Source organism: Oncorhynchus kisutch, linkage group LG24, assembly GCF_002021735.2.
Source record: "Oncorhynchus kisutch isolate 150728-3 linkage group LG24, Okis_V2, whole genome shotgun sequence".
Classification (NCBI taxonomy): Eukaryota; Metazoa; Chordata; class Actinopteri; order Salmoniformes; family Salmonidae; genus Oncorhynchus; species Oncorhynchus kisutch.
This window is the reverse complement of record NC_034197.2, coordinates 24,616,532-24,629,860: the sequence shown is the minus strand read 5'-3', so window position 1 is coordinate 24,629,860 and position 13,329 is coordinate 24,616,532. Positions and strand designations below refer to the sequence as shown.

The 13,329-nt window shown below is 43.2% G+C and overlaps 2 protein-coding genes across 5 annotated transcripts; one reads left to right on the top strand and one right to left on the bottom strand.

Annotated features, from left to right (window-relative positions):
- Positions 1-874: 874 nt before the first annotated feature.
- LOC116356924 (testis-expressed protein 49-like) lies at positions 875-3,254 on the bottom strand. 3 transcript variants are annotated; one of them, XR_004205206.1, is made up of 5 exons: positions 2,966-3,254; positions 2,592-2,843; positions 2,185-2,357; positions 1,133-1,271; positions 875-1,044 (listed from the first exon to the last, which is right to left on the bottom strand). XR_004205206.1 is itself a non-coding variant. In XM_031803689.1 (5 exons), exons 2-5 carry the CDS (start codon positions 2,680-2,682, stop codon positions 996-998), a joined length of 390 nt encoding a protein of 129 aa, XP_031659549.1. In that variant the 5' UTR covers positions 2,683-2,843; positions 2,966-3,236; the 3' UTR covers positions 875-995. The 3 variants fall into 3 exon arrangements, 2 of the variants coding, with proteins under 2 accessions (XP_031659549.1, XP_031659548.1); XM_031803689.1 differs by having other exon boundaries at positions 2,247-2,357; positions 2,966-3,236; XM_031803688.1 differs by having other exon boundaries at positions 2,196-2,357; positions 2,966-3,221.
- A 477-nt stretch (positions 3,255-3,731) lies between these two features.
- LOC109869861 (polypeptide N-acetylgalactosaminyltransferase 6) lies at positions 3,732-9,334 on the top strand. 2 transcript variants are annotated; one of them, XM_020460143.2, is made up of 11 exons: positions 3,732-3,921; positions 5,239-5,754; positions 5,863-6,035; positions 6,297-6,446; positions 6,746-6,980; positions 7,057-7,174; positions 7,434-7,634; positions 7,811-7,942; positions 8,044-8,145; positions 8,521-8,679; positions 9,061-9,334. In XM_020460143.2, the coding sequence occupies exons 2-11, from the start codon at positions 5,270-5,272 to the stop codon at positions 9,172-9,174; spliced, it is 1,869 nt and encodes a 622-aa protein (XP_020315732.1). In that variant the 5' UTR covers positions 3,732-3,921; positions 5,239-5,269; the 3' UTR covers positions 9,175-9,334. The 2 variants fall into 2 exon arrangements, with proteins under 2 accessions (XP_020315732.1, XP_031660149.1); XM_031804289.1 differs by lacking the exon at positions 3,732-3,921 and adding an exon at positions 3,943-4,068.
- Positions 9,335-13,329: the final 3,995 nt, after the last annotated feature.

The window sequence follows — 13,329 nt, the reverse complement described above, 5'->3', positions numbered from 1 at the left end:
CTGTTGTAAAAACTAGGATTACCATTGGCTGATTGTCATTGAGCAGATGCTGACCAATGAAATTATTAGGTGAGAGCAAGCAGTCCCAGATACCCGATACATTTCATACATGAGAGGATTCATATCTTTGTCTCTCCCTGCACTATCATGAAGGAGTTACAGTACTCAATGTACAGACAGACGCCAGGTAGTTACAGCCACATCCTCTGAATTGTTCAAGCCCGCCATTGAGACTGGTGTGTGTGCTCAGTGCTGACTGACTCACTCAATGACCCTGTAATCAGAAACAGCATTTTTTCTCAGGTAGAGTGCCTCTCACAGATCATTACATTTACATAGAAACTCCAGGAGTTTACACACACATATTGGGAAGGGACAAGCAAGTTTAAGCACACTGCATACAGTACACAAGCACAGGGAAGGAGCCTAGATGAGGGAGGAGTTAGGGTGGGGATGGGGTAAATGTGATGGATAACTGGTTATGCTGCCAAAAGTGTACTGACAGAAAGCAAGTGATATCTGGATATTCCTTTGACCTCATATGTTATTAATGATACTGTAATGTTAGCTTATTTAGAAAAACGTTAAAGATAAGTAAATGTTTTCCTCGTGTTATCATTTTTATTGATTTAGTTAATGTACTGAAAGTATGCAAAATACAAGCCTTACTCAATATCAGTTACTATCCCCAAGGTCGAATGAATGACCTTACTGAGTAACAATAACTAATTACTGAAACAAAATACTCTTATTTCCTCATGGGCAATACAATTGTATTCCTCTAGAGAGAGGTAACAGCTCCATTTTACCAGTGGAAAGGCAGAGGTCAATTGACAACCTGATACAGTAGCTCACAAAAATAAATAACATGCTATGATGAAAATGTCCCAGTTTATTAAACCACAATAGTCCTTACAGTGTAAAGGTCCCAGAGGTCTTTGGATGGGATTGTGTGTGTGTGTGTGTGTGTGTGTATGTTACTGCAGGAGTGGAAATCAGAATAAGCTGAACTCTCGGTCCGTCATTGACATCTCTTTCACAAACCTGAGTAAAAACAGGAGACAGAGGGTGAGCATGCCACTGACACATCTGACTTCAAGAAACAAATGTTAGAATCCGACATGACACTCACTTGGTCATCTCACTGTTCTTGCGGGGGAATCGTCTGACTTGGGTCCAGGGTTCATGCATCTTTCCTTGGCCTCCATTAGACATCCACCATCCACACTGCTGGCTGTCTGTCAGGGGCACTGAGTACAGCTGATTCGGGGCTAGGGAAGAGTGAGTACATGTCACTCAATGTTGATCCACGGTGTGCCCTTGCCTTCAGTTTAGTAAAATGTATACTGAACAAAAATATAAATGCAACAATTTCATTGATTTTACAGTTCATATGAGGAAATCAGTCAATTGAAATAAATGTATTAGGCCCTAATCTATGGATTTCACATGACTGGGAATATAGATATGCATTAGTTGGTCACAGATACCTTAAAGAAAAAAGGGCCTCAAGATATCGTCACTGTATTTTTGTGCATTCAAATTGCCATCGATAAATTGCAATTGTGTTTGTTGTCCATAGCTTATGCCTGCCCATAACATAACCCCACTGCCACCATATGGTACTCTGTTCACAACGTTGACATCAGCAAACCGCTCGCCCACACAACGCCATACATGTGGTCTGCGGTTCTGAGGCCAGTTGGATGTACTGCCACATTTTCTAAAACCACATTGGAGGCGGCTAATGGTAGAGAAATTCACATTAAATTGTCTGACAACAGTTCTGGCAATATCAAGTGCACGCTCCCTCAAAACATGAGACATCTGTGGCATTGTGTTGTGTGACAAAACTGCACATTTTGTAGTGGCCTTCTATTGTCCCCAGCACAAGGCGCACCTGTGTAATGAACATGCTGTTTAATCAGCTTCTTGAAATGCCACACCTGTCAGGTGGATGGATTATCTTGGCAAAGGAGAAATGCTCACTAACAGGGATATAAAGAGAGAAATAAGCTTTTTGTGTGTATGGAACATTTCTGGGATCTTTTATTTCAGCTCATGAAACCAACACATGTTTACATGTTGCGTTTATATTTTTGATCAGTGCATTTCATTCAAACCGAAATGTTGAACAGCTAAGGCCTACCACCTGTACATGAAGTGATACCTAAGAGTACTCACATCTAACTTACATCTTGGTATCTGAACCCGTTTGAGCATCTCTTTGTATCGCCCCTGGCTACCTTGGTGTATGTCTGGGCTGAAGGGGGTATCAGTGCATTGTGGGGGTCCCCTCTGGACTTGGATGGAGGGCAGTCCTGACTGTTTAGCCCAGCTCCTTGAATCCACCTCATCTATAAAAGCAAAGGCAGGTTGTTCCGGCATGACCACTTGTACCTTCGAATGATGATCCATGTCAGGACAGATAAAGCAAAGCTATGACATTTAAAATACATACTTATTCTGCTTGTTTTAATGACTGACCATTTAGCTAAGTTAACGTAGGTAATTAGCAAGTAACGTTAAGTCAGTGTAAACAAATTAACACAGATAACGTTACAGTACAGTAACGTTAGCTAAGCACTCACCACCAGGAGAAGCAGACGATCTCGGACTCAATAACATATGGTCTCCGATGGGGTTTTGATAGCCCAAATTCGTTATCCCGAAGAAAGCCATAAAGTAACGTTACCGTCGCCAGCAACAGTCTGAAGCTGTTTAGGATAGCAGGAAAATGTGGGAAAGGCAAGCAATTGCCTCTGTAAATAAATCACAACTTCTGTTTTACGCAGGACCATGGTAACAAGCGCCACCAATCAGATGGCGTTCCAGACATCAGCCTGTGAAGAAACAGAAACTGTTTAGAAAGGTGCAACGTTACAAAACGTTCAGATAGAAATGCATTTTGACAGATAATCTTCTGTCTTGTAGAATTAGGCACAATACCAGATTTGTTTATTACATTTGTATCTATAATGTTCTGAATGAGCGGATTCGATTATGCTGTGCCCACGGGCACAAGGCAAAGGCCCTTCACGTCATCGGGCGAAAGCATCAAGGATGGGAATGCCTTTCTCAAATCGAACAGTAATCGAAAGCAATCACCTCTGCATGGGAAAACACAGGATCCGACTAATTACTACACGTTCTTAATTACGTGTTTGAGCCGATTTCGTCGTGGGCATTGAACGGGGCACTTGGCTCATGCATGGGAGGCATCCCGGTTCCAAATCGAATGCAATCAACTTTCAGCCGATGCAAAACACGGGCGCCGGGGCTAGATTAATCGAACAGCCTCAGCGTTTCACTCGTTGAATTCACCCCTGTGCAAGAAATTCCATCATGCTACAGGTGTACTGCTCAAGTCTATGGATATGATATGGTTACATCATGTGTAGGCCTAGTCACCTATATTGTTGAGAATAAAAGCATAAAATAAATTAGCAGATAATAGCAGTAATAGTTGTCCCTTATGACGACCATTACACACATAATGTGTTAAGGCTGTGCATATTAATATTCTACTATGGTTGATTAAAAACGATTAGGCCAGAGCCACTTGGATTAATCTAATAGTTTAATTAAACTATGGAGAAAAATGTTATTGTTCAATTATCCAGCACACGCACATTCGTAAAACAAACAAACATAGCTAGGTTTTTGTTCTTGTACACTGTTGCTTATAAGCAAACGTTGCAGATATTGAATGCAACCCATGTTACCCGTTGTTGTTATCAGTGTAATGGCACGCACCTGCTGCGCTCAATGCCATTTGGCGTCAGTATAGATAACTACGTCGCAGTTTTGAATAATTTTACAAAGAAGAGTTAAAAGACAAGAAAAAGTGGCTAGATTCTTGAAATTTGGGCTTGAAGTAGGGTAGGCTACATCTGGGTGGTCTGGTTTTCAGCTAAAAAGGTAAATGCCATGCTCTCATATGATTCCTAACATGGGGTAGGGGACTGACAAGGGTGGGGTTTTTAAAGCTCTTATGCATTCAATATGTGAAATTTGTCATGTGGTCTTATAGATCAGGTTTTCCAGAACTGGGTTCGGCTGCAAAAGGTGAATGGGAAGATGGAACAGCTGTCATATAAAAAAGAGGATTTAATGAGAAGTTCATGAAGTAGAGTGAATTTAACATTATGGTCTATTGGCCAATTTTGTCACATTTCATCAGCCTAAACTAGACAAAATGATGTATGTAAGTAAAGCAGGTAATAGCTGTGACAGTTTCTTCTAGAGGGCTTCAGAAGTCACAATCTAAAATAGACCATAAAAAATATCTTGTTTCCAATACAAACTTGGTGTATGAGACATTTTGGTCTCTTTTTCCTACAGACTTATTAGACACACTGGCTTCGTCTGTAAGTTATTCCAAGAGGCTTCAAACAAGGGTTGTCACCATACCATTGTTCCAATACTATACCAGATTTTCCATGGCAAAAAATAAAACACAAATTAGACTAAACTCAATGGTCCAATTAAAAACCTACTTTATGTAGAATTGTGGGTGCTATAGCTTGCAAAATAAACAAATGTGACTCTAGGTGGCAACATAATGCTGTTTGTTTCTAACATTGGGACTGTTAAATCCCTCCGCTTCATGTTTTTCTTTTTTCCTTTCCACAATCGTCCCGAGTATTGTGAAACTGGAATTGTAACCACACAATATTATGGCTGGCATGCATGAGTTTCCTTCTGCTGTTTCTCTCATAGTAAACATATGTTCCAGCGTTTATAATGAATGAGGAACTTGTGTCGTCTAATCCTCTGTCATGGAGAGAGATGCTTGACATGCTCCAGTTCAGCATGAAGTCAGTATTTTTGAAGGCTCTGTTTGGTCGAATTCAAGATTAGCCAGTTTTACATTTCCTTTCAATTTGTATTCTACCCACAACTTTCATTCAACATTATGTGAACAAATCGAAAGCCATAGTTATACAGACAAGTGTGAAGGGAAGTGCTACACGGGAGGATACAGACCGCTTTGTCTGTTCATAGAGAACAAAGCTTTTATCAGGCACTCTGTATTTACATATCACACAATGAAGCTTCTCAGAGGTGTCCCGTGACCTCTGTTTCCTTTTGCTATTGTAGAATGTAGAACTGATTACTCTGACAGATACCGGTTACTGTAAACTGTTATAATTTCTCCTCAATTAACAATAGTATGTAGTTGTAGTTTGGATGGTGTGATAAATCTGACTCGTGTCTTTATCACTCCTGTTTCAGCCCTGCGGTCGTTCTCTGGTACGCCGGCACAATGCGTGCGTTCTCCCGCCGTCACACCCTTCCCTTTAAGCTTGCCATTCTAGCAGGCTCCCTCTTCCTGGTCCTACTGCTCGTCATGCAGTATGACGTGGGAGGTGGGACTTCCCCTGAACCCTGGCTCCGAGAGCTGTCAAACAAACAGTCACAGGTGATGGGTGTGGTCAGAGGTGCTGTGTCAAACATGGGCTTCCAGATTGGTGCCCCCCTGCCCCTTCCCTCGGAGCGTGGGACCATCTCCTTTGATCCCCGCTGTCCACCTGGGTTCTACAGCATAGATGAGCTTCAACCTCACCTGGAGAGGCCCCTACAGGACCCAGAGGACCCCGGAGCCTATGGCCGACCGTTTGTGATGGGCAGGATGACCCCTGCAGAGATTAAAGAGAAGCAGGATGGGCTGACCAAAAATTGTTTCAACCAATTTGCCAGCGACCGTATCTCCCTTCACCGCAGCCTGGGAAATGACACACGCCACCCAGAGTGAGTACAGGGGGACTGAAGGGAAGCTAGTTTGGAGTGATCTGTATGGTTGTGTACAATCGAAGCTTATCTAGCAGATCCCTTGGCAAATAGCCTCTTTGTTGTCAGTTGTGCAGGTCAAAGGTTCCGGCGCTGCCCTCCTCTCCCCACCACCAGTGTGATCATCGTGTTCCACAACGAGGCATGGTCCACCCTCCTGCGGACCGTTTACAGCGTCCTGCACACTGCTCCTGCCTCCCTGCTCACAGAGATATTACTGGTGGATGACGCTAGCACAGACGGTAAGTGTGGTATGGAAGTGAGACTTTCCTGCCACAGACAGACCTTTCAGACTTTGCCGTTATCAAACGTTTATGTATTTGCAATCGGGAGCACATGCGTTATTCCCCTACTGCTCTCTTCCTCTACACAGTGACATTAATAGAACAATGCCAGAGTATATAAAAACTCCTAGTAGCAATTTTCTCAGTAGAATAGATATCTACCTCTGTGGATAGATGTAATCCAGCTGTATTTTACCATCCTCGTGCAATGGTTTTCAGATCACCTGAAGTCTCGTCTGGATGAGTATGTCCTGCAGCTGAAGATTGTGCGTGTGCTACGACAGCGGGAGAGGAAGGGATTAATCACTGCCAGGCTACTGGGGGCACAGACTGCTCAAGGAGAGATCCTCACCTTCCTGGATGCCCACTGTGCGTGTCCCAGCAGACACTGCAAACCATAGAATTAGGATACAATTTTAGTAACTTATTAAGCTATAAGTGCTTTCATTGCCAGAAGCTCCTATCACTTTTGACCCTTGACAGCTGATCAACTACTTTATACTACTCCTAAGCATCATCATCAAAGCCCCTTAGATCTGAATTTAAATTAGGGAAAACTGTAATGTTTTGATGTTGTCATTACATTAGTCAGTTAAAAGAAACTGAAGATTAGTGAGGGAATATATGAATATGATATTTCTGTTTGTCTCATTTTCATCCCTGATTAGGTGAGTGCTTCAATGGCTGGCTGGAACCCCTCCTGGCTCGGATAGTGGAGAAGCCCACTGCTGTGGTCAGCCCTGAGATAGTCATCATTGACCAAAACAACATGAAGTTCGCCAAACCCCTCGCCACAGCTCGTGCCCGTAACCGTGGAAACTTTGACTGGAGCCTTATCTTTGGGTGGGAGCAGATCCCTGAGGAAGACCAAAAGAAACGCAAGAATGAAACTTATCCTGTCAGGTACTTTATACATACCCACACACACTCACTCGTGAAGTGATGTCATACTGAACATAAATATACTGTCTACTCCTAGGACTCCTACCTTTGCAGGTGGTCTGTTCTCTATTTCTAAGACTTACTTTGAGCACATTGGGACCTATGACGACAAGATGTTGATCTGGGGAGGTGAGAATGTGGAGATGTCCTTCAGGGTAAGTTATGCAGAATGTGGAAGGGCAGGAAGTACATCAACAATCCTGACTGATGGTGGTGGTTAATGTAGACTTTAATGCCCTCTGCTGGTCAAAGCAGACACTGCTTCTTTCTCTATTCTGATTCCCTTCATGGTTACTTCCTGTCTTCCCTATAATACTTTTATTCAGTCACTGTTGTGCCAAGCTTGAGCCTCGACCATTCAGCCCATGCCCTTTTCTGTGTCTACTCCATTGACCTGGAATGTCCTTCTTGTAGGTGTGGCAATGTGGAGGCCAGCTGGAGATCATACCCTGCTCAGTGGTGGGACATGTATTCCGCAGTAAGAGCCCCCACACCTTCCCCAAAGGCAGGTCGGTGATTGCCCGCAACCAGGTGCGTCTAGCCGAGGTCTGGATGGAGGACTACAAGCAGATCTTCTACCGCAGGAACAAGAAGGCTGCCACCATAGCCAAAGAGGTTGGGTATAGTGTCCCCTCAATGTTTTACACATGACACTGCTGGGGGTCTAGGTGCTGTTCTCTCACAGTTACACATGGCTCTTTTGTAAAGAGTGGTACTGTATCCTGCATGATTGTTTACATTATGTAAAAATGACCTCCATTGCTTTAATGTTCTTCTTCCTGTTCACTCAGAACACATATGGTGACATCTCTGAACGCCTCAAACTCAAAGAGAAGCTAAGCTGCAAAAACTTTACATGGTACTTGCAGAACGTTTACCCAGAGGCCTATGTTCCAGACCTCACCCCTGTCATGTTTGGAGCGGTAATGTTATTTAACTTTCATTAGAAATTGGATTGTCAGTCTATAAATGCGCATCCACTTTTTTTTAATGTGTATATTCTGCTAAAATTATATTTTATCAGCTCAAGAACTCTGGCTCAAAGACATGCCTGGATGTGGGAGAAAAGAATAAGGGTGGGAAACCAGTTACCTTATACACATGCCACAACATGGGCGGAAACCAGGTACTTTAATCTAGATATAAACTGAGTGGTTTGAGCACTTAATGCTGATTGGCTTACAGCCGTGGGACATCATGCCATATACCACGGGTATGACAAATCATTTATTTTTACTGCTCTAATTACGTTGGTAACCAGTTTATAATAGCAATAAGGCATCTATGGAGTTTGTGGTAAATGGCCAATATACCACGGCTAAGGGCTGTTCTTTAGTACGACGCAAAACGGAGTGCCTGGATACAGCCCTTAGCCGTGGTATATTGGCCATATACCGCACCCCCTCGGGCCTTATTGCTTAAATATACTATATGCGGAGCCGTGTGTGCATGTTTATAATTGCCACACAGGTTTTTTTTCTAACATAACATTTGTGTGTAGTATTTTGAGTACACGTCCCACCAGGAGCTTCGTCACAACATACGTAAGCAGCTGTGTCTACATGCAACCCCCGGGGCGGCGCCGGTGTCCATAAAGCTCTGCCGCCTGAAGGGCAAAGGAACCACAGTGGCCCCGGAGCAAGTGTGGCATTTTACACCGGTATGTAACATGACATTGTAAACTGTCTATATACATATATATATTTATTTATTTATTATCGGTTAGTTTGTTTCACATTGTCACTCTAATAATCAATGCACATCTTCTCCACTGCTCTGAAAGTGTTACTGCAGGTCTTGTACATGGGTATGTTTCATATAAAGTATGTTGAAACCCTTTTCTCCTTACAATCAAATGACTGAGGCTTGTATGTCATGCAACACAAGGGCATTAAAAACTTCACAGTATACACATGCTGTTACACACATTAGCTATGTTCATGCTGCACTTTTCAGAAGGCAAGTGCAGAACAGAGCATTGTGGTCACTTGCAGTGCACAGTAGCCTTTTATTCTGCTCATTATTGTTTGTGTTCACACAGGGTTCTCTCCTTAAGAATCCCTCCTCGGGCAAATGCTTGACTGTAGACGGAGGTGAAGTGGTGATGAGTAGCTGTGACTTGGCCAATCTCCGCCAACACTGGGAACTCAGCTGACCAATGGGATCCAGGGAGGAAGGAGGATCACTGACATCATCCATTACATTTGGGAGCCCTGCCCTTTTTGATGACAACACATGTATTTCTGAAATATGGGACCCTGTGCAGTTTGACCCAGTACTTTATTTCTTTATTTACTAAAGAAGTTGAAAAGTTTGAGGCTTTCTAATGTTTTATTCTAGAGGATCCCGATTTAGATGAGTTTGTAGAAGTTTAAGTTTTTACACTTGAAAATTTGCTTAATTCTTTAATCACTAGGCCAAAGGGCATAGATAGTACCAGTCAAGTTTGAACACCTACTCATTCAAGGGTTTCTTAAAACTATTTTATATACTGTAGAGTAATAGGTAAGACAAATATGAAATAACACATGGAATTATGTAGTAGCCAAAAAACTGTTATACAAATCAAAATATATTTGAGGTTCTTCAAAGTAACCACCCTTTGACAGCTTTGCACACTCTTGGAATTCTCTCAACCAGCTTCATGAGGAATGCTTTTCCAATAGTCTTGATGGAGTTTCCATATGCTTTTCCTTCCCTCTCATCCCAAACCATCTCAATTGGGTTGAGGTTGGGTGATTGAAGGGTAGGTCATCTAATGCAGCGCTCCATCACTCTCCTTGTTCAAATGATAGTCCCACTAAGTGCAAACCAGATGTGATGGTGTATCGCTGCAGAATGCTGTGGTAGCCATGCTGGTTAAGTTTGCCTTAAATTCTAAATAAATCAGATCACGGCACCAGCAAAGGACCCCCCCCCCCCCCCCCTCAAGCTCCGCCATGCTTCTAGGTGGGAACCACACATGCGGCGGTCCTCCGTTCACCTACTGTGTCTCTAAGACACGGTGGCTAGAAGCCCACATTTTTGGGTTCAGACCAAAGAACAGATTTCAACTGGTCCAATGTCCATTGCTTGTGTTTCTTGGCCCAAGGAAAGTCTATTCTTAATCGTGTCCTTTAGTAGTGGTTCTTTGCAGAAATTTGACCATGAAGACCTGATTCACGTGGTCTCATCTGAACAGTTGATGTGTCTGTTACATGAACTCAGAATTGATTCTTTGGGATCAAGTTCTGAGACTGGTAACTCTAATGAACTTATCCTCTGCAGCAGAGGTAACTCTGGGTCTTGCTTTAGTGTGGTGGTCCTCATGAGAGCCAGTTTCATCATAGCACTTGATGGTTTTTGCAACTGCACTGGAAGAAGCCTTCAAAGTTCTTGATATTTTCAGGATTGAATGACCATGTCTTAAAGTAATAATGGATGGCTTATTTGAGCTGTTCTTGCCATAATATGGACCTGGTCTTTTACCAAATAGGGCTATCTTCTGTATACCACCCCTACTTTGTCACAACACAGCTGATTGGCTCAAATACATTTTAAGGAAATAAATTCCACAAATTAACAAAAAGCACACCTGTTAATTGAAATGCATTCAAGGTGACTACCTCAAGAAGCTGGTTGAGAGAATGCCAACAGTGTGCAAAGGGTGGCTATTTGAAGAATCTCAAATTTACAATATATTTGGATTTAAACACTTTTTTTTTGGTTACAACATGATTACATATGTTATTTCATAGTTTTGATTTCTCCACTATTCTACAATGTAGAAAATTGTAAAAAAAAAAAAAAAAATGCTGGAATGATTGTGTGTGTATATAAAGGGAACACTAAAATAACATCCTAGATCTGAATTAATGAAATATTCTTATTAAATACATTTTCTTTACATAGTTGAATGTGCTCACAAAATCACAAATTATCAATGGAAATCAAATGTATCAACCCATGGAGGTCTGGATTTGGATTCACACTCATAATTAAAGTGGAAAACCATACTACAGGCTGATCCAACTTTGATATAATGTCCTTAAAACAAGTAAAAATGAGGCTCAGTAGTGTGTGTGGCCTCCATGTGCCTGTATGACCTCCCTACAACGCCTGGGCATGCTCCTGCTGAGGTGGCGGATGTTCTGAGGGATCTCCTCCCAGACCTGGACTAAAGCTTATGCCAACTCCTGGACAGTCTGGTGCAACATGGCGTTGGTGGATGGAGTGAGACATGATGTCCCAGATGTGCTCAATTGGATTCAGGTCTGGGGAACAGGTGGGCGAGTCCATAGCATCAATGCCTTCCTCTTGCAGGAACTGCTGACACACTCCAGCCACATGAGGTCTAGCATTGTCTTGCATTAGGAAGAACTCAGGGCCAACCGCACCAGCATATGGTCTCACAAGGGGACTGAGGATCTCATCTCGGTACCTAATGGCAGTCAGGCTACCTCTGGCGAGCACATGGAGGACTGTGCGGTCCCCCCAAAGAAATGCCACCCCACACCATGACTGACCCACCGCCAAACCGGTCATGCTGGAGGATGTTGCAGGCAGCAGAACGTTCTCCACGGCATCTCCAGACTCTGTCACATGTGCTCAGTGTCAACCTGCTTTCATCTGTGAAGCGTACAGGGCGCCAGTGGGGAATTTGCCAATCTTGGTGTTCTCTGGCAAATGCCAAACGTCCTGTACGGTGTTGGGCTGTATGCACAACCCCCACCTGTGGATGTCGGGCCCTCATACCACCCTCATGGAGTCTGTTTCTGACCGTTTGAGCAGACGCATGCACATTTGTGGCCTGCTGGAGGTCATTTTGCAGGGCTCTGGCAGTGCTCCTCCTTGCACAAAGGCGGAGGTAGCGGTCCTGCTGCTGGGGTGTTGCCCTCCTACGGCCTCCTCCACGTCTCCTGATATACTGGCCTGTCTCCTGGTAGCGCCTCCATGCTCTGGACACTACGCTGACAGACACAGCAAACCTTCTTGCCACAGCTCGCATTGATGTACCATCCTGGATGAGCTGCACTACCTGAGCCACTTGTGTGGGTTGTAGACTCCGTCTCATGCTACCTCTAGAGTGAAAGCACCACCAGCATTCAAAAGTGACCAAAACATCAGCCTGGAAGCATAGGAACTGAGAAGTGGTCTGTGGTCACCACCTGCAGAACCACTCCTTTATTGGGGGTGTCTTGCTAATTGCCTATAATTTCCACCTGTTGTCTATTCCATTTGCACAACAGCATGTGACATTTATTGTCAATCAGTGTTGCTTCCTAAGTGGACAGTTTGATTTCACAGAAGTGTGATTGACTTGGAGTTGCATTGTGTTGTTTAAGTGTTCCCTTTATTTTTTTGAGCAGTGTATATGTATACAGGTGAAGTCTGATGTTTATATATATATACTTCGGTTGGAGCCAATAACACTTGTTTTTCAACCACTCCACAAATTTCTTGTTAACAAACTATAGTTTTGGCAAGTCGGTTAGGACATCTACTTTGTGCATGACACAAGTCATTTTTCCAACAATTGTTTACAGACAGATTATTTCACTTATAATTCACTGTATCACAATTCCAGTGGGTCAGAAGTTTACATACACAAGTTGACTGTGCCTTTAAACAGCTTGGAAAATTCCAGAAAATGATGTCCTGGCTTTAGAATCTTCTGATAGGCTAATTGACATCATTTGAGTCAATTGGAGGTGTACCTGTGGATGTATTTCAAGGCCTACCTTCAAACGCAGTGCCTCTTTGCTTGACATCATGGGAAAATCAAAAGAAATCAGCCAATTTCTTTTGTAGACCTCCACAAGTCTGGTTCATCCTTGGGAGCAATTTCCAAATGCCTGAAGGTACCACGTTCATCTGTACAAACAATAGTACACAAGTATAAACACCATGGGACCACACAGCCGTAATACCGCTCAGGAAGGAGACTCGTTCTCTCTCCTAGAACAACAGCAAATGACCTTGTGAAGATGCTGGAGGAAACGGGTACAAAAGTATCTATATCCACTCTAAAACGAGTCCTATATCAACATAACCTGAAAGGCCACTCAGCAAGGAACAAGCCACTGCTCCAAAACCTTCATTAAAAAGCCAGACTACGGTTTGCAACTGCACATGGGGACAAAGATTGTACTTTTTGGAGAAATGTCCACTGGTCTGATGAAACAAAAATAGAACTGTTTGGCCATAATGACCATTGTTATGTTTGGTAGAAAAAGCTTGAGGCTTGCAAGCCGAAGAACACCATCCCAACCGTGAAGCACAGGGGTGGCAGCATCATGTTGTGGGGGTTCTTTGCTGCAGGAGGGACTGG